Source organism: Leopardus geoffroyi, chromosome B3 (assembly GCF_018350155.1).
Source record: "Leopardus geoffroyi isolate Oge1 chromosome B3, O.geoffroyi_Oge1_pat1.0, whole genome shotgun sequence".
In the NCBI taxonomy this organism is placed as follows: Eukaryota; Metazoa; Chordata; class Mammalia; order Carnivora; family Felidae; genus Leopardus; species Leopardus geoffroyi.
Genome location: NC_059337.1, coordinates 3926409 through 3947674, shown reverse-complemented (window position 1 = coordinate 3947674; position 21266 = coordinate 3926409). Strand labels below are relative to the sequence as shown.

The following is a 21266-nucleotide window of genomic DNA, read 5'->3' as shown; positions in this document are numbered from 1 at the left end:
TTCAATAACGAACCAAGAAGTATTTTCTTCTTTTATTGCTCAAGGACCTGTTCCTTGAAGGTTTGATAAAACTCACCTGTAAAAACCACCTTGTGAAGGGACAGTTCTTTGATAACTTTTAATTCCTTCCATTGGTAACTGGTCTATTCAGGCTTTCTTCTTCAGTCAATTTTGATAATTTATATTTGCCTATAAAATGATCCATTCCATCAAGATGTTCAATTTATTAGCACAGAGTAAACTCAGAATTAAAATAAAAACTGCCTTAGTATATGATTATATTCCCATTATTATTTCCAAATGTATGTTTTCTTTCTTTACTATCTCTGCCAGAAGTTTATTTATTTTATTGATCTTTTTAAGGAACCAACTTATGGATTTAATTCTATTTTTAATTCATTAATTACGAGATTTATCTATTTCTCTTTTCTATTGTTCTTTTGGCTATTCGTTTTTTAGCTACTTGAGTTGAATGCTTAAACCATTTATTTCTACTCTAGTTTATTCAGTAAAAGTAGATCATTGTTACTGTTTCTTTGTGTGACACTTTGGCCTCATCTCATAAATTTTCATATATGATATTCTCATTGTGAGTAATTATTAAATAGTCCACAAATGCATTTTAAATTTCCATTTTAACCCAACGTTTCTGAGTTCTCGCCCCCAGAGTTGTTTTTTAACAAGCTTGTTATTAGCTCCTAGCTTTATACTAAAGTGCTATTATAAATAAGTAAAAATCCAAAAGGTATCTTTTATGGAAACTGAAACATTCTATTTTGACATTTAGCCTAAAGAAAACAAGGTAGGGCAACAGGATTATATACACACGTCTCAAGATTCTAGATTTTTCACTCTTTTATAACCGTACATAGAACTATCTCCCGTGCAATATCTTTGCAAACAAAAAGCTCACATTAAACACAGTAGAAGCAAGTGTGATTAATGAAGGTGCAGACCCTGGTCTCCAGCAGTAGAGATCCAAACGGAATCTGTGCTGTGGAAAACCCCACCCGGCCCTAAGTTCACTTGTTTCCTGAGAGATCCCCTCACTCCCAGTGCAGCGAGGACACTGCTGTATCTTCCTGACTCTGGACTCCTGTAGCAACTCAGAAATGTACTAAACAAAGCAGAAAATAAAACGTGGTCAACTGTCTCCCACGACATGAGGACAAAAGAAAAATGCTAGGTGCGGCCCCACGTCACCCCCGCGCCTGCAACGCGACAGACACCTGATTCGGTCGCTCGTGCCGCTGTAGCCCCAGCGGCTCTCCACTTGCTGGAACCTACGGATACAGCACTCCTTTCCTCGCAGGCAGCACCTTGGCCGGTCGATGTATTCCACTCGGGGCTTGGGATTGACCGTAAAATGGAGAAAGAGATTTACCACCTCCCGATCTGACAAAATTCCGGACTGGGCGGGACCTGCAGAAATAAAAATGTGACCTTAGTAAAAGCGACTGGATTTCGATCCCTAACTTTGTAACACTCCAAACGAAGTGAATTCAAATCTGGAAGAGGTAAAGTAACAATGAGGCAGAAAATTTTGAGCATGTATTTAATTGTAAGGATTTCAAAATCCATTTGAAGTTAACCTAACAGGTCCTAAGTGTGAAAACCATTAGTAAATAAATCAAAGCTTAGATGAAACCCTGAAATCGCAGAAGGATCTCTGGATTTTTCTATCCACCCACCCCCTGTGCACCACAGACACCTGTTCACCAGGAAGAAGAGTCATTCCCTACGGGGGCAATGCTCACGTGGTAGCCAGAGCTCTCGCTACCTCTCTACACCCCACCTAGAGGGGGAAATACATGGGATGGTGCTTGCTTCTGGCGTTCAGAAAGCAGAGGGCAGAAGCTAAGACTGGATGAGCTGTGCAAGCAGCACGTCACGCATGTTACAGTGTTCCCATTCACTGCTTCTGAAAAAGCCCGTTCAGTTTAAACTTATCCAGGAATAAATGCCACTCCTAATAAAAAGATGCCAGATCCCTTACAAGACTGGTAAAAGCAATCTAAATAAGAGACTGCACAACACTAGAAATTTGGTTTAGAAGTCCTAAATTCAGACAGTACTGTAAAACCCCCTGATTTTAAACATCAGATTAATCTATCAACCTGCCAGACCTGGCCCCAACAGTGATTTGCAGCCTCTGGATGAGGAAAGAGTGTAAAAAAGGAAAAAAAAAAAACAAAACAACTAAAAACTTAAAACCTGCATTTTAGTAAAAAGAACAGAACTGGGAGTGCTAATATCAACAGAGATGGGGATGAACCCATGTGACTTTCTCAGAATGACGAGGACTAACATAACACAAAAGAATTAAAATGTTCCAGGTGAGGAAAAACGATAAAAAGCAAGGACACACATACAGGTCACAAGTGTTCCTGAAGAACTAATAATAAGAAATAGGACGCAGGGGCACCTGGGTGGCTCACTCAGGTAAACGTCCAACTTGGGCTCGGGTCATGATCTTGTGGTCCGTGGGTTTGAGCCCCGCGTCGGGCTCTGGGCTGACAGCTCGGAGCCTGGAGCCTGTTTTGGGTTCTGTGTCTCCCTCTCTCTGCCCCTCCCCCACTCACGCTCACTCAAGAATAAACAAACATTAAAAAGAAAATTAAAATAAAAAGACGATGTAATAATTCAAAACTATAATAAAACTTCCTTAGTTGAAAAAAGAAGTCTTCGAATCAGGAAACTGTTCTCAGATATGAGCCATATACCTACTGCAAGGAAGTAATCAGATACGACCTAGTATGACCTAGAACCAGGCCCACCACAGTTGTGTCACCGTAACGTGTTGTGTGTGTGTGTGTGACCAGTCACCAAGTGGTCTGCAAAGGTTGAAAGGAATAACACACCACTGTAACCTTCTTATCTCCAACAGGGATGAGCCGTAAGTATTGTTTTATTGTGAAATGGAGAATTAAGAAAACTGAGGGGGGGGGCGCCTGGGTGGCGCAGTCGGTTAAGCGTCCGACTTCAGCCAGGTCACGATCTCGCGGTCCGGGAGTTCGAGCCCCGCGTCAGGCTCTGGGCTGATGGCTCAGAGCCTGGAGCCTGTTTCCGATTCTGTGTCTCCCTCTCTCTCTGCCCCTCCCCCGTTCATGCTCTGTCTCTCTCTGTCCCAAAAATAAATAAACGTTGAAAAAAAAAAAAAAAAAAAAGAAAAAGAAAACTGAGGGGGGAAAAATTAACACAGAATTTCTAATTTCCAAATCTAGACAGGGAAAAAAAAAAGCAAACATACTCAACAGCAAAATAGATAAAGGGAATTCTTCATAAAAACATTTTTAAAAGCACAATACAGAGGTAATATAGGGAAAAGAATATGCCTAACAGCAAAAGAAACATTATTTGACTACATAAAAATACTAAGGAGTGTGGTCTGTAGGATGGAATCATCTACATCACAGAACAACTATGGATGAAATACATAAAATAGCTATTTTTAAGTTGACAACAGCTGAGGCAGTCAGTGTTTGAGAAGGGAAATGTGTTGAGATGAAGCCATATATTTGTCACTATTTCTTCCTCTTGGGATATTTGCTGATCTGCTTCACAGGGCATAAATGCCAAACAGAAACAGGCAACCTAGAAATCATGTAATCCTCACTGGACTGAGGAGACAAACACTGGAATTTAAAGCTACCAAAGCAGCCAGACAACAATGCTGCAGAAAGGGGGTAAGAGAGGTAAGACCAACATTTTCTGCACAATTTCTCCAGGAAGTGTTTGCTGATTCCTAAGCTATGATAAGCAAGGGAAAATTATGAGACCAAGAAACCAAGCAGAAAGAAACTGCTAAGAAACTAAAGATTTAACAGAAATTTCAGGGGTCTTAAAATGCTGGGGGGAGAAGTCCCCAAATATTTGAAAATTTGGCTGATATCATGGGTCATAAAGAAGAATCACCATGAAAACGAGAGAGTATTTTTTATCAAATGATAATGAAAATACATATCAAAACGTGTGAAGTGAAGGCCACCTGGGTGGCCCAGTCAGTAAGCGTCTGATGTCGGCTCAGGTCATGATCTCGCGGTCCGTGATTCGAGCCCTGCACTGGGCTCTGTGCTGACAGCTCAGCTTTGGATTCTGTGTCTCTCTCTCTCTGCCCCTCCCTTGCTTGCACTCTGTCCATCTTTCTCTCTCAAAGATAAAAATAAACATTCAATAAAAAAAAGAAAGAAAGGAAAAAAACCCACAAAGACTGACAAAATAATCCCTAGCAAACCAAAATCAAATGAAGGAGATAATAAAAAAGCAGAAGTTAATGGAATGGAAAACATACATACAATAGAAAATATTAATAAAGCCAGAAGTCGGTTCTTAGAAAAAATTAATAAAATGTATAAACCACTAGGCAAGGCTGATCAAAGAAGATACAATATACCAATATCAGAAATGAGTATGGGAGGGGCGGGTAAGGGCTCAGTCTGTGAAGCATCCAACTCTTGATTTCGCCTCAGGTCATGATCTCACTGTTCCTGAGTTTGAGCCCACTTGGGCTCCAGGCTGACAGTGTGGAGCCTGCTTGGGATTCTCTCTCTCCCTCTGCCCCTCTGCCGACTGCTCTTGTGCTCGCTCTAAAATAAATAAACTTAAAAAAAAAAAAAAAAGGAAAGAAATGAATATAGGGACACAATTTAGACTCCACAGATGTAGAGATAATAAAAGGATATTATAACATTCATGTTAAAAAAATTAAAAGGCTAGAGGCAACGGTTACAAAAAGAAATAGTGCTATGCTACTCTATCTAAGAAATTGAATCTCTAATTAAAAACCTTCCACAGGGGCACCTGGCTCACTCAGTAGTGTGCAACTCTTGGTCTTGGGGTTGTGAGTTTGAGCCCCATGTTGGATGTAGAGATTACTTTAAAAAAATTAAAAAAAAAAAAAAAAAAAAGATCTATTAAAAATGTTCCATAAAGTAAACTCTGGATCCAGATAACTTCACTGGCAAATTTTCCTAAACATTTAAGGAAAAAAACAACACCAATCTTACACAATCTCTTGAACACTGAAAAAAAACAAGCATTTGTTAAGTTTTGGATGAGACCAGCATAAATTTGGTAATCCGCATCTGACAATTACAAGAAAGGAAAATTATAGACTAATTTCTCTCATGAAATAATCATAAAAATATTTTAAAATTTAGCAAATTGCATCTGGTAACATAGGATAAAGCGTGACAACTAAGTCTACCTTACATAAGAAATCCGAAATAGGTTTAATTTGGGAAATCAGTCTAGTTCACCAAGTTAAGAAAATAAAGCAAGGAGCATCTCTCTACTTGCGAGATGGGATGCTGCCCAATTATGAACCGCTTAGTAAGGCCAATTACAAATAAGAAAGAGAAAATAAAGGGGAAAACTACTGTATCATGACAAGATGAAGAGAAGTATTTGATAAAATTCATTATAAAACTCTTAGCAGACTAGTAACAGAGAGAAACTTGCTTAATCCAATACGAGGCACCTACAAAACATTTACAGCAAGCCTACTCTGGGGAAATAGTAAAGCTTTGTGTGTAACACTGGAATGAGACGAGACATTCGCTACCAGCACTGCTATTCACTAATATGCCAGAGGTCCTAGACCACATAATAAAGCAAGAAAAAGAAATAAAATGTCTAAGGATTAGACAGGAAGAAGTAGAATTATTACTGTTTGCAGTGGCATGATTGTACATGTACAATCTACAGTGATCTACAAATAAATTATTTGTATCATGTACAGTGATCTACAAATAAATTATTAGAATCAGTGAATTTAGCAAGTTCACTAGATACAAGGTCAATATAGAAAAATCAACTGTATTTCTATCAGTGAACAATTGATTATAACATGGAAATTTTAAAGACAATCATTTACAATAGCATTTAAAAAATGAAATATCTAGGGGCGCCTGGGTGGCTCAGTCGGTTAAACGCCCAACTTCAGCTCAGGTCACGGTCTCACAGTCTATGAGTTCCAGCCCCGCATCAGGCTCTGTGCTGACAGCTCAGAGCCTGGAGCCTGCTTCGGATTCTGTGTCTCCCTCTCTCTCTGCCCCTCCCCTGCTCATGCTCTGTCTCTCTCTGTAAAAACAAAAAAAAAAAATTAAAAAAAAAAAAATGAAATATCTAGGGGCGCCTGGGTGGCTCAGTTGGTTAAATGTCCGACTTCAATTCAGGTCATGATGTCACAGCTTGTGGGTTTGAGTCCCGCATCGGGCTCTGTGCTGACAGCTCGGAGCCTGGAGCCTGCTTCGAATTCTGTGTCTCCCTCTCTCTGACCCTCCCCAACTTGTGCTCTCTCTCTCTCAAAAACATTAAAAAAAATAATTAAAAAAAAAAAAAAGTATCTAGGTTAGAATAAACCTCCCAAAAAGCATACAAGACCTCTACCAGAAAACTCAAAATATTACTAAAAGAGATTTTAAAAGACTTAGATAAATATTGATGGATTGAAAAACACAGTATTACAAAAATGTCATTTATCCCCACACCAATCTAAGTTCCAATCAAAATATGATAATTTGCGGGGTGGGGGGTGCAGGGGAGAGGTAGAAATTGACAAGGTGATTAAAAAATTTACTTATATGTGGGGCACCTGGGTAGCTCAGTCTGTTAAGCATCCGATTCTTGGTTTCAGCTCAGGTCATGATCTCATGGTTTGTGCCCCGCGTCAGGCAGGCTCTGTGCTGCCAGTGTGGAGCCTGCCTGGGATTCTCTTTCCTTCTCTCTCAAAAAATAAATAAACTTTAAAAAATACATTAATATGAAAATGCAAAAGACCAAAAATAGCCAAGATAATCTTGAAGAACAACAAAGCTGGGGAGTTTTCACTATCAGATTTCAAGATTTGGTGTAAAACTATAGAACTAAAACTATGCAGGATTGGTACAAGAATAAACAAATGTAACAGTGGAACAGAATACAGACACTCCAGAAACAGATTCATTCACACAAAGTCACCTGATTTACAACAAAGTTGGCCCTGCAGTGTATGCGAGGCAAAGACAGTTTTTTAATATATGGCTTGACAGGGAAAAAAATGAACTTTAACCTTAACTTTTTTTTTTAATTTTATTTTTTATTTCTTAAAATTTACATCCAAATTAGTTAGCATATAGTGAAACAATGATTTCAGTAGATTCCTTAGTGCCCCTTCCCCATTTAGCCCATCCCCCCTCCCACACCCCCTTCAGTAACCTTCAGTTTGTTCTCCATATTTATGAGTCTCTTCTGTTTTGTCCCCCTCCCTGTTTTTATATATATTATTTTTGTTTCCCTTCCCTTATATGTTCATCTATTTTGTCTCTTAAAGTCCTCATATGAGTGCAGTCATATGATATTTGTCTTTTTCTGACTAATTTCACTTAGCATAATACCCTCCAGTTCCATCCACGTAGGTGCAAATGGCAAGATTTGGCATGCAACGGAAATGTTTACATATGTCTCCTAAGTGACATGTGCAAGAATGTTCTTAATGGCCACCAAAGAGAAACAACCCAAATGTTCAACAACAGTAAAATGCATCAATAAATCATGGCACATTCCTATGACAGATTATACAACAGTGAAAACACTACCTCAAGGATGAATCTGACAGACATAACGTTAAGAGAAAAAAGCCAGGGGTGCCTGGGTGGCTCAGTCGGTTAAGCATCCAACTCTTGATTTCGGCTCAATTCATGATCTCACAGTGGGTGAGCTGGAGTTCCACATCAGTCAGCACAGAGCCTGCTTGGAATTCTCTCTCCCTCCCTCTCTCTCTGCCCCTCCCCCACTCACGTACACACTCTCTCTTAAAGATAAACTTTAAAAAAAGAAAAAGCCATATACAAAAGAGCACATACTGTATGTATGATTTCCTTTATATTAAGTTTAAAATACAGAAGACATGAACAGACATTTCTCTAAAGAAGACACAGAGATGGCCAAGAGACACATCAAGAGGCTCAACATCACTCATCATCAGGGAAATGCAAATCAAAACTACGAGATATCACCAGAATGGCTAAAATCAACAACACAAGAAATAACAGGTGTTGGCAAAAATGTGGAGAAAAAGGAATCCTCTTGCACTGCTGGTGGGAATGCAAACCGGGGCGGCCACTCTGGAAAACAGTATGGAGGATCCTCAAAAAGTTAAAAATAGAACTACCCTACGATCCAGCAATCACACTATTAGGTATTTACCCAAAGAATACAAAGACACTAAAAAAAAAGAATACAAAGACCCTAACTCAAAGGGATTCATGCACCCGTATGTGTATAGTAGCATCACCTACAATAGCCAAGATATGGAAACAGCCCAAGTGTCCATCAATTGATGAATGGATGAAGAAGATGTGGTGCGTATGTATGTACACACACACGCACACACACACACACACACACACACACACACACACACACACACACACACACCCAATGGAATATTAATCAGTCATAAAAAAGAATGCAATCTTACCATTTGCAATAACATGGGTGGAGCTAAAGAGTATAATGCTAAGTGAAGTTCGTCAGTCAGAGAAAGATAAATATATCATTTCACTCATATGTGGAATTTAGGAAACAGATGACCATAAGGGTGAGAAGAGAGAGGCAAACCAAGAAACTACAGAGAACACACTGATAGTTACCAGGGGGAAAGGGGTGGGAGGATGAGGTAAACGGCTGAAGGAGAGTTGGAGGCCCAGGCCGTCAGTTATGGGATGAACAAATCATGGGAATAAAAAGTAACAGCACAGGGAATATAGTCCATGACACCGTAGCAGTCTTAGGTGGTGACGGGCGGCTACACTTGCGGTGAGCATACAGCCCCGTAGAACAGAATCACCACCTGTACACCAGACACTAACGTAACACTTGTGCACACTACAGCCCCCACCCAAAAAAGAAGAACCTAGTGCACATATCAAAACAAATAACTAACTTACAATGTTATCTTGAAGGGCTACCAGAAGTAAAGGAAATTACACACACCTCCATGTGTCATGTGACTAGAGCTCAGTAAGTACCAGCTTCTTTCCCTCTTTTGCACAGGGAGGCTGGCTGACTGCCTGTTGGCATAGTTTCACACAGATTTTGGTCAAGGTATAGCCCTACCTGCTGCAAACTCTTCAATGGTCATCAGTGGAAACCGGATCAAGGACAGTGCTTTTCCTAGAACTTTCTGTTTGTTTCCAAAAGTCACAGGCAATTGTTGTCTTTGACATTCCGCTTCTGCCCATCGTACAACAGCTCCAAAAAGTCGACTCTCTCTAATACTAAGTGTGTCTCTTTCCAGAACGGCACAGAGTGTGTCTACAGGGAAAATACAAGAATAAATCAAATTAGGAATATTTTGATCTTTAACAAAACACCAACAAACAGACTTACATTAAGTTTTCAAATCTCAATTAAAAAAGGCGATTAGACACTTAAAACTACAGCCCCTATACTTAAAAATATTAAAGAATGAAAACAATTAAACAGCAAAGTTTTCTTTAAAACAGTGCTATAAAGTGTGGTGCCTGGGTGGCTCATTTGGTTAAGCTTCCGACTCTTGATATCGGCTCAGGTCATGACCTCACGGTTCATGAGATCAAGTCCCATGTCGGGCTCTGCACTGACAGCACAGAGCCTGCTTGGGATTCTCTCTTTTTCCCTCCCTCTGCCTTTCCCCTGCTCACGCACTTGTCTTTCTCTCTCTCAAAATAAACATTAAAAAACAAAACAAAACAGAGTTTAGGGGACGTCTGGGTGGCTCAGTCAGGTAAGCATCCGACCTCAGCTCAGGTCATGATCTCACAGTTCGTGAGTTCAAGCCCCACGTTGTGCTCTATGTTGACAGCTCAGAGCCTGGAGCCTGCTTCAGATTCTGTGTCTCCCTCTCTCTTTGGCCCTCCCTCGCTCATGTGCTCTCGCTTCCTCTCAAAAATAAACGTTAAAAATTTTATTAAAAAAAAAAGTTTAAATAATTGCTATGAAGTTAATATTCAACTTTTTCTTTACCATACGTGGAAGCTTAGGTACAGTATCTCCTTGTATATTTGTGCCATTTATTAAGCAAACTCAAATACCCAGAGTAAGATTAATTATAAGTCTGAGAAAAGGGCTTCAAATTAGTGACATACATAAATCTATAAAGACTACAAGTAACCATTCATTCGTTCCCCAAATATTCCTTATTAAGCACTCACTGTGTGTCAGGCACTGTTCTAGACGCTAAGCATACATCACTGAATAAAAAGTTAAAAATAAGTCCCTTGCCTTTATGGAGCTTACATTCTAGTGGGGGTTAACATTAAACATAAATAGATTTAACAAGTTAGATGCTAAGTGTAGGACAGACCGTAGGGTGAGAGGAATCCCAAGTGCAGTTTAAAACAGGATGGCTTTGGGGCACCTGGATGGCTCAGTCGGTTGAGCGTCCAACTTCAGCTCAGGTCATGATCTCACGGCTCATGAGTTCGAGCCCCACGTCGGGATCTGTGCTGACAGCTCAGAGCCTGGAGCCTGCTTCTGTGTCTCCCTCTCTCTCTGCCCCTAACCCACTTGCATTCTGTCTCTGTCCCTCTCAAAAATAAACATTAAAAAAAAAAAAATTGTTTTTAAATAAATATATTAATTAATTAAAAAAACAGGACGGCTTGGGCAGCTTGTCTGAGACAAGACTTGACGGGGGGGAATGGGGGAGTCAGCCAGAGGCCTAGCCAGAAGTGTTCGGGATGTCCAGTGTGACGGCTCTCCCATCAAAGTGTGCCTGGCATGTGTGAGGACCAAGCCAGGAAGCCAGTGTGGCGAGACTGCAGTGGGCAAGAGGGAAAAGTGGTAGGCGAGGAGGCCAGAAATGCAGGGAAATGGGGTACAATCTTATAGTACCCTGTCAATCATCTGGCTTTTACTCTGAGTACAAAGGAGAACGAACCCCTGGAGGATTCTGAGCTGTGACATTTTATGTTCTAGAAGGATCACGCTGGCAGCCATGTTGAGAGGAGACTCTAGTGGAGGTCAGAGTGGAAATGAGATCAGTTAGAAGGCTCCAGCTCTGATCCACATCAGAGGCGATGACGGCCTGGACCAGGAGGAAGTGGTGAAAGACCATCAGATTCAGGATATACTCTGAAGGAGGACTCCGTGTGATGTCCTAACAGACTGAATACTGGGGGTGATAGGAGTCAAGGGTAATTCCCGGGTTTATAGTCTAAGCAACAGACAGACAACAGTGGCATCAACTGAGATGGGAAAGCCTACAGAGGCGGCCTTGAGGGATGGTGAGAGGGGGATCTGGAGTTTCGTTTGGGACATGTGAAGTGTGAAATCCCTATCTGACGTCCAAGCATAAACGTCCTGCCCAGAACTCAGGCCCTCACTCAGAACCTTTCTCCTTTAATCAGAGGCAAAACTCGAATCCGCTCAGCTTTTCTATAGTAGACCAAAAGCAGGAAGTCCAGAGACAGGCCATAGAGGCCAACAGACCAGAACAAAACGACAGGCTGCACCCAAACAGAGACAGAGGAGAGAGGGAATGTGTGACAAGTAGATGGAAGTGCTTGAAAAGCATCACAGTCCAAAGGGTCTTTCTGAAGAGGAAGACTGAAAACCCAAGACAAACAAAAAACACGTCAGAGGCCTGAGGGCTTCGCTAATACAATAACTGATACTCATAATAACGACACTTAATAATCACAGGATTCAAATAAAAATGAGGATGCCGTACTTACATACATTCACTATGCTTAAATTACCCAGTAATACACATCTAAGAAAAATTTATTTAAAAAAAATTCGATTCCGTAATGGTCTACACATTCATACTACATCCAAACATTTGGTCAGTATTGAACCACAGCTATCATTCGAGCAGGTGTCAACACAGGGGCTCAACATTATGTTAAAAATGAGTAGATTATACATAATTTTTTTTTTTAAATCAAGTTTTTCCTTCTCTGGTAGCTGAGCAGATGAATACAGAGTACGGTTCCATAAAGCTTTTCCACAGGTAAATGAATGTAAACCAATATACCTCAATATTCTGTAGGATTAGGAATATACACTGACCAAAATTAATCATTCAGTGGGAAAACAGACAACTTTGGATCCACATATCTCTACTTTGTATGCTAATAAACTTCAGTAAAGATAAACAAAGAACCTTAACATACCAGCGGGGGAAAAAACACATTATACTGGCCTTGGCATAATGTAAATTTGCTTTTTTCTATCAATGTGACACAGTACCTTCTTCCTTTAGCAAAAAGCTCTAAGAGAGAAACAGCATCTCTCTGGAGGAAGCATATCCCTCCAGAACGTATATTCAAATCCCAGAGGAGAAAAAGCTTCTCTAGAATCTAAAACTATAAAAAGAGCTCCTGGGGTGTCTGGGTGGCTCAGTCAGTTGAGCATCTGACTCTTGATTTCAGTTCAGGTCACGATCTCATGGTTTGTGAGCTCAAGCCCTGCGTCAGGCTCTGTGCTAACAATGTGGAACCTGCTTGGGATTCTCTCTCCCTCTCTCTGACCCTACTGTGAGCTCTCTCTTTAAATAAGCAAACAAACACACATTTAAAAAAAAAAAAAAAAAGCTCCTGAAGCATGGCCCAACCTTCTTTCTCTCAGCTCCTAGACTTCTCTTTCATCCCAATTTTTTACAAGTACACTTGAAGCAAACTGGACTATGGTGTGAAAACACACAGGTCTTCTATTGGCAGATATGTTATAGTAAGAAATTACAGCTGAGAGCCCAGTAAAGATCATTAAAAACAGCTAAGATTATGTTTTGTACACGTAATGCAAGACTAGATTTTAATATAAGCAATGGTGAATCAAATCAAATCAACAAATATTTCGAGTATTTACACTGCACAAGGCACCTACTTCAAGACCCCCAGGCTCCAATGGCACGCCTAACATAGGAGCTATTTACAAAACAACTTCCAGGACAAGTCGCTCAGATGCAAGCAATGCTATTTCAAACATAAACTGAATTACAAATGGAGTGACAACCCCGTAGGGGAAGAAAATTAGGATTAAGCAATGTGTCCCAGCAATGTGGGCAGTGCCTGGGGCTCTCAAACATCCAGTCAGAGGATATTATGTATAGTGGGGAGGACCCAATCTAGCCCCTGCCCTTCAGGATAATTAATGCAAGATGATTGTACATCCTTCCCAAGGTACAGTGCAATAGACAGACAAACTCACAATGGGATGTGGTTATAACAGAATACACTAAATGTCATGGAGGAGGGCAAGGTGTCAATTCTTAAGAAAGAAGTCACTGCAGAAGTATAATTTTAGCCAAGACATTAAAAATGAGTGAGAAGTAGGGGCACCTGGGTGGCTCAATCGGTTAAGTGTCCAGCTCTTGATTTCAGCTCAGGTCATAATCTCACGGTTAGTGAGTTCAAGCCCCATTCGGCTCTGCACTGACAACGCGGAGCCTGCTTGGGATTCTCTCTCTTCCTGTCTCTCGGTCCCTCCCCTGCTCATGCTCTGTCTCTCTCTCTCTCAAAATAAATAAACATGAAAAAAAAAAAAAAAAAAAAAAAAAGGTGAGTGAGAACTAGCCAAGGTGGGAAGGAAAGGAAACATTTTAGACACAGTCCAGTTGGTCAACAAATACTAACTGAACAGGTACTATGTTCTACTGTCTTTAGTGTTACAAATACAGTGGTAACCCAACAAAATCCCTGCCTTCAAAGAGTTTACAATCAGGGTGCCTGGCTGGTTCAGTTGGTAAAGCACGTGATTCTTGATCTCGGGGTTTTAAATTCAAGCCCCATGCTGGGTGTAGAGATTACTGAGAAATAAAATCTTAATAGAAAAAAAAAAGCTTACAATCTAGGTGGGGAAGGTAGATAACCATCATAAACATACACAGACAAATACACAGACACATACAAAAATACCTACTTAAGAATTTCAGATAGTGAAACCTACTGTGAGTAAAATAAATCAGAGTAACAGAAAAGGATTGTTTAGGGGAACATAGTGTCTACTTTGACTAAGGTCTGGGACAGCCTCTCTCAGGTCTCATCTAACGTGGTATCAGAATGATTAAAAGGAGGAAGCCACATACAGATTCAAGGCAAAAGGATTCCAATTCGTGGGAATAGTAAACACAAAGGCTTAAAATAGAAATAACCCTGGCTAGTGTTTATGAAACACAGTGAATAATGGGGAGAGTGAGAGAAGACAAGGTCAGGTACAGAGACAGGCAGTGAGTACTGGCTGTTTACAAAACATCTGTTTTCTCTTCTTCTTGAGATGTGACTTGTAGCTCCTAGCTTCCTCTGAATTTAAGTGGGATAATGTTACTGAATCCTAGACAATGAAGTAAGAGCCAAAATGAAGGTGCCATACCGAGGCCAAAGCTTTTAAAACGTGGGTGTTTTCCCTGCCCATACTTTTTCCTGTCTACTGGCAAGACAGATAATAACATAATAATACACAACAGATAACTAATATATATTTTATGTTCATCATGATGAAGAGAATATTTAAAGCCATAGGCCTAGATTAGCTGTCTCCTCTCCTGCAATAACAACATTCAGACTCCCCAGCCTCATCAGATGGGATGTGGTTATAACAGGATATACCAAATGTATTTAATATACAACCTGGTTTACCCTGCCTCGATCTCACACACACTTCCTCATGGGGCTCCACCTGCTTCGAATGTCGCCCTCTCTTCACTCCCCAAATACTACCCATTCTTTAGGGCCCATGGCAGAATCTCCTGTCAAGACTTTCATAACACTACTCAATTTGAGGTAATCCCTCCATATTTTGGATTTGAAGAGTAATTACTTTCTATATGTGTAGCTTAGAAAAGGTAAAAATCACATTTTACTGTATGTTACCCAGATTTTTCTATTAAATCTTAATTTTTACATGCTTGTTCCTTGATTCTCCAATTAGATTATAGTTTCCTTAAGAAAAATCACATCTTACTCCTCTTCGTATTTTTTTTTAAATAATTTTTAAAAATGCTTGTTGGTTGTGGCTCTTGGGTGGCTTAGTCGGTTAAGTGTCCAATTTCAGCTCAGGTCATGATCTTACAGTGGATGAGTTCAAGCCCCGCGACGGGCTCTGTGCTGACAGCTCAGAGCCTGGAGCCTGTTTCGGATTCTGTTGTCTCCCTCTCTCTCTGCCCTCCCCCACTTGTACTCTGTCTCTCTCCCTCTCAAAAATAAACAAACATTTAAAACAACGTTCGTTTACTGATCGATTGACTGACTGATTGGGCGGGGAGCTGGGGGGGAGCAGAGAGAGGGAAAGAGAGGATCCCAAGCAGGCTCCACCGACAGTGTGGAGCCCAATGTGGGGCTTGAACCACAAACCATGAGAGCATGACCTGAAGTGAAATCAAGAGTCAGATGCTCAACTGACTGAGCCACCCAGGCGCCCCTCTTCTTTGTTTTTCTGAAATGATCCTACTATAATGCTGTGCACATGGTGCATTCAGTGAATATTTATTTATTTATTTTTGAATGTTTATTTTTGTTGAGGGGGGAAGGGTCAGAGAGAGGGGGGACAGAGGATCAGAAGTGGGCTCTGCACCAACAACACACAGTCCCACTCAACCACTGAGCCAGCCACACAGGCACCCCGGTGAATATTTATTTGATTTGACATTTTGTAAAAGGTGATAACGTAGAATTTATCACCAAAATAAAGAAAGCAAAAATTTTTAAATGTAGACTTATTTAATTTGGAAAAACCACTATTTTAAAAACAGCCCGTTCACCAGAAAGGGTGACTGTTAAGGTGTTACCGTATTTAAACCGTATGATCTGGGGGCACCTGGGGGGCTCGGTCGGTTGAACATATGCCTTCAGCTCAGGTCATGATCTCACGGTTTGCAAGTTCGAGCCCCACATCGGGCTGTCTGCTTCAGATCCTCTGTCCCCACCTCTCTCTCCTCTCCCCTGCTAGCTCCCTCTCTCTCAAAAATAAACATTACAAAAGTAAATTAAATAAACGGCACAGTTGGAATCCTGGAGGACTCACCTATATCGATATCAGTAAAGCCCTCTGCACTTATCGCATCCATCGTGCTTTTGTCTATCGTGTCCAGGCAGAGACTAGCCAGCTGAGGTTCATCAAATAATCGGGCCTAAACATACAGAGAGACGGTTATTTTATTCTCAGTTATCTTACTTTTAGACAGTACATATTCAGTTAATGCTGTAGTTACAATTGGTAATTATGTAAAAACACCAACTTAAAATACCATTATAATGTGTATATATTCTTAAAAGTTTCCCTTCCACAATCAGAAATGAAAAGCTAAGAGCACAAATGCTCTGCTTAGATAACAAATACACACTGATGACCTGTTATTTTCCTTTCCATCTGCTCATATACACACACTGCCTGGTTTCTTATACACTACTTATTTTGATCCTTAACAAACGTTCTAGGTTAGATAAGGCAGACATGATTATCCCATTTTCCAGATGTGGAAACAGGCTTAGAAAGGTGTGCTGACTTGCCTAATATGATCTGGCTAGTCATGCTGCAGAGTCTTTATTAAATCCGAGTTATAGGATACTGTCACTAAGTTATATCAATTGTCAAGCATACAGTACAAACAGATCAGATTTATTTTCTTCCATTTTCTGTCTTGATGTGGGGAGAGAATGAAGTACAGGAATTTCAGAGCACGAAAGCTCTGGGAACCTAAGCAAACAGCAGGCCAACAACTGAAAAGCAAATAATAGACACACGACAATCTTATACGACAGTGAGGATGATCTACAACTACATACAATATGAGTGAAACCCACAAACACAATGACAAACAAAAGAAGCCATGGTATAAACTGAGCAAAAAAATATATACTGTATAATTCCAATAAAGCTAATCTTGGCTTTAAGAATTCAGAAGCCAAGCTTATGATACGTGATTAATCAGGATGCGTATTATAATTAAAAAAAACCAAACAACCCAAGTTTAAAAGCCAGGCATCGGGGAAGGGGTGGGAGGATCCAAACTCAAATGAGACTTAAAAAACTGTAACACTGAAAACAGATGTGATGATAGGTGTGCCAGGGACCAAGCTTTCATTCTGGCCTAGTATCAGGTCCATTTACATTTAACAGTATGGACAAACACAAGACACACACAGGTATTCATGCTGGCAATCATGCAATTAATTAACCATTATTTGGCATGGCTGATGACTCTTATTTGTAAAGTAAAATTCATTTTCAAAGGATTCAATAACTCAGGTGCTACTGACCTATTACGTTAACAAACATCCCTAAACTAAAGAGTTATCTTGTGTTTTATGGGGGAGAAAAGACAGCAATAAACACACTGGAATGAATTTAAAATAGATACACACATTACAGATGATATGTAACTGTACTTACATGTATAAAATATGCATATATTTTTAAGTCAGTAGAACATTTCTTAAAATTATGCAATACTCAAACATGTCTGAAAATGCTCTTCTTGAGGCCCTTGGGTGGCTCAGTCAGTTAAGCATCTGATTCTTGATTTTGGCACCGGTCGTCATCTCGTAGTTCATGGGTTCGAGCCCCGTGTTGGGCTCCGCACTGACAGTGCAGAGCCTGCTTGGGATTCTCTCTCTCTCTCTTTCTCTCTCTCTGTCCCTCCCCCACTCTCTCTCTCTCTTTCCCAAAATAAACAAATAAACTTAAAAAAAATTGTTTTTAATGTTCTTCTTAGATTATATATTGGGCTTATATTAATTTGCTTAGTCAAAATTTTCCAAAAAAAATAATATAAAATCTGTATTTAGTAGAATAAAATTAACTCTATTCCTTGTTATTTTCCCTTAAAATGTTTTTAATTTAGAAATAATTTCAAATTTGCAGAAAAGATGCAAGTAAAAAGAACACCCATATACACCTTTACCCAGATTTACCTATCTAAATGTTATTTATCTAATATTTCACCTCTTTATCATTTGTGCTCTTTATACACACACAGGCGTGCACACACACACACACATTATATATATATACGCATATATGTATGCATATATATGTATATATAAGTGGGAAAATAATGTATAAGAAAACAGACAATGTATAGTGAGTGTGTGTGTATTTGAGGTGAACTATTCAAGAATAAATTACAGCACCATAGCCCTTACCCTTAAATACTTGAATATTTCTTATATAACCATAGTAATTAACTTTGATAAATAACCATACAATATTTTTATCTCATCTACTGTATTTCAGTTTTGCCAACTGACCCAATTTTTTTTTTTTTTTTTTTCCAACGTTTATTTATTTTTGGGACAGAGAGAGACAGAGCATGAACGGGGGAGGGGCAGAGAGAGAGGGAGACACAGAATCGGAAACAGGCTCCAGGCTCTGAGCCATCAGCCCAGAGCCTGACGCGGGGCTCAAACTCACGGACCGCGAGATCGTGACCTGGCTGAAGTCGGACGCTTAACCGACTGCGCCACCCAGGCGCCCCTAACCCAATTTTTTATAACACTTTTCCTCTTAGGATAGGATCCAGTCTAGGATCACAGTCTAATGAATTTTTAAAATATGAAAAACACATTTTTATCAAATGAAACTCTAGACATTTTAACTGGCAGATATTTTAACTGGCCAACTCAACTATATTTCCAGTGTTCATGCAAAAATTGATCTTTCACTCTAAGAAAAACAATTTTTATAAAAATTATTTTATTCAGAACAGCAATATTTCAGTGACTCTTCAGTTACACAGGCAGTATCAAGTTTCCTAGGGAATCTATTGTTGCTCCTTAGAGTAAAATACATCCTTCTCAAAATTTAGTTTGAGTCTGGCATCATCTCTGAAAAAAATATCACTTCCTAACAAGCGTCTCTTCCCGGTCTCACTCATGCTGGTACAGCACACTGGCCTCCTGTTTCAGCGTGAAGCTGGCAAAGGTCCTCTCAAGTAATTGACATGCTCAGTGCAAATGACTCACTTGGCAGGAAGAAGAACTTCACATGACAATTCGTGGGCTAATTCACATGACCCCACCAGTGAAAAATGTGCAGTAAAATTGGGTTCTCAGACCAACCACACACTGAAAAGCTCCTTTTCTTTCTCGTAGTGACAGCTGTTAACCCTTACTACTCAAAGTGTGGTCCAGAAGCACTGGCATCGTCTGAAAGCTCATGAGAAACGTAGACTCTTAGGTCTCACCTTGGACCTGCGGAACTAGAAACTGTATTTTAATTGTCAGAGTTTAATTCATTGGTTTCTGACTTTTTCCATAAGCTTTTAAAATAAACGTAATTAAGTGATCCCCTCCACATACCTTAAAACCCTTGGACGATAAAGAATCTTAGGAATATCAACTTTCCATAATAGATTTTCATCACAAACTCAAAAGAGGGGGAAATGCAAGGATATGCTGCTTAACAGTTCTATGACCTTGGTCAAATTGATTCATATTTCTGCCTCTGTCTCCTTACCTGTTAAGTGGGGACAATAAGAAAACCTAGAACACCTACCCCTCCCAAAGTTACTGTAGAAGATTAAATGAACTAATGCAGACAAAGTCCTGACACACAATCACCACTCAAGACATTCTGCTATCATCCTTACTATCAGTATCACCACACCTTAAGAACGACTGGCTGAAGGTTGGGATCTTAGGTTTAGCACCTGCTGTCTAATGTGAAGTAAGATATTTACCCCTTTACACTTCCATTGCTTCATCTTTAAAATGGGGACAACAGTAAATAGCACCACAGAGCTGCAATGCGGGCTAACTGTGATAATACACGCAAAGTGACTAGCTTAGTGTCTGGCGCACCATGTCCAGAATGGAGTTCGGCGATTATGTCCACGAGGTGTCATCGGTGTGCTCCTTCTTCCCTAACCTCAAATATTTGTTGACAGATGACTGAACAAACAACAGCAACAAAAGGTGCCATCATACAACTTCCATATGACAAAACAGACGCAGAGCCGGGCAACCCGAGCTCTGGGCCCTGGCCCCAGCCAGCCTGCTGGGAGCCTTTGGGCAGGTAGTCCATTGGACCAGGTTTGAGTTTTCCAGTTGGAAAATGAAAGAGGTGAACTAGGGGACATCTGTGACCGGTTCCGGTACTAATAGTCAACAGGATTATATATTATCAGCTTACAATTGTTTTCTCCTCATTTTAACTTGCTTACCTCTGTAAAGACCCTATCTCCAAATAAGATCACATTCTGAGGTTCTGGGAACTGGGATTTCAACACATAAATTTTGGAGAAACAATTCAACCCTTAGCACATGGTATAGGCTGGCTTGGAACTTTTTAAACAATTCATACAAGGGTATTATAACTTGGTCTAAAAAGAAAAACAAGTGATTTATTTATATCTGAAGTAAAGCTCAGATTACAGGCGTTTAACAAATGCTAAATAGTATGATATAGACTGGTTAATAGTTCCACAGATGTGTTCAGTTTGTAAAAATTCATCAGACAGAGTGCTTAAGATAATGTGTACTTTTCTGCATGTATACTATATTTAGTGGAAACTTTTAAATATCAGAGAAAGAACATTTCACATACACCTGAAATTCTAATTCCTCCAAGCTTTCAGATTAAGTACAAAGACAGTAAACCTTGGAACTTATCTGGACTTAAAAAGTCCAGATCCAACAAAAATCTTTATTCCAGATCCAACAAAGATTGAGACAAAAGACGTCCAGAAAACCCTATGCTATCACATGCTCAATCGCAGCAGGAACAAACTGGATCCCAATTCCAATTCCAATCCTAAACATCCGTGTGACTTTGAGTCACAGCAGCCTGCTTACATAAAGCCTCAGTTTCTCACATGATACTGCATTGACTCTAATTTGCTTTTCTAAAATCATATGAATCTGATATACTTCCCTGAATGGTACCATAAAAATAATTACATATACTTTAAGTTAATCTAGAATTCTCCAGGAAATACTTAATACTCATGTAGTTATGAGGATACCGACCTTAGCTACATTTACTTACCTGAGTAAGTAACATAAAGGCATTATCTGCCCTAAGATGTTTGGTGAGAAATTCCACACAGTGTGCTTCCAAGGCTGGGACTGCATATTTCTTAGCAGTATAAAGAGTGGTCATAACCGTCTCTGGGCCAATCTGAACTTCATCTGAATAGAGAAATCTGGAAAGCAAATGGGAAATTACAGAGATGGCCATTAGTATTTTAGAGAAGCAATCCACCAGCGTGAAACCTCTGAGGAATATTTTCAAAGATAATGAGCACACTGAAAAACCACCTGAAATTTACACCCAACTTTGCAGGGCTACAGGGCCTTTGCACG

At 39.9% G+C, this 21266-nt stretch overlaps 1 protein-coding gene across 1 annotated transcript in view; it reads right to left on the bottom strand.

Annotated features, from left to right (window-relative positions):
* BTBD1 (BTB domain containing 1) overlaps positions 1-21266 on the bottom strand; it is a 42102-nt gene that overhangs the window by 9290 nt on the left and 11546 nt on the right. The window contains exons 2-5 of the mRNA XM_045448602.1: positions 20950-21106; positions 15988-16093; positions 9100-9297; positions 1230-1422 (exon numbers count right to left, since the gene is read on the bottom strand). Coding sequence (XP_045304558.1) covers positions 1230-1422; positions 9100-9297; positions 15988-16093; positions 20950-21106 — 654 coding nt within the window. The remainder of the gene's footprint in view (positions 1-1229; positions 1423-9099; positions 9298-15987; positions 16094-20949; positions 21107-21266) is intronic.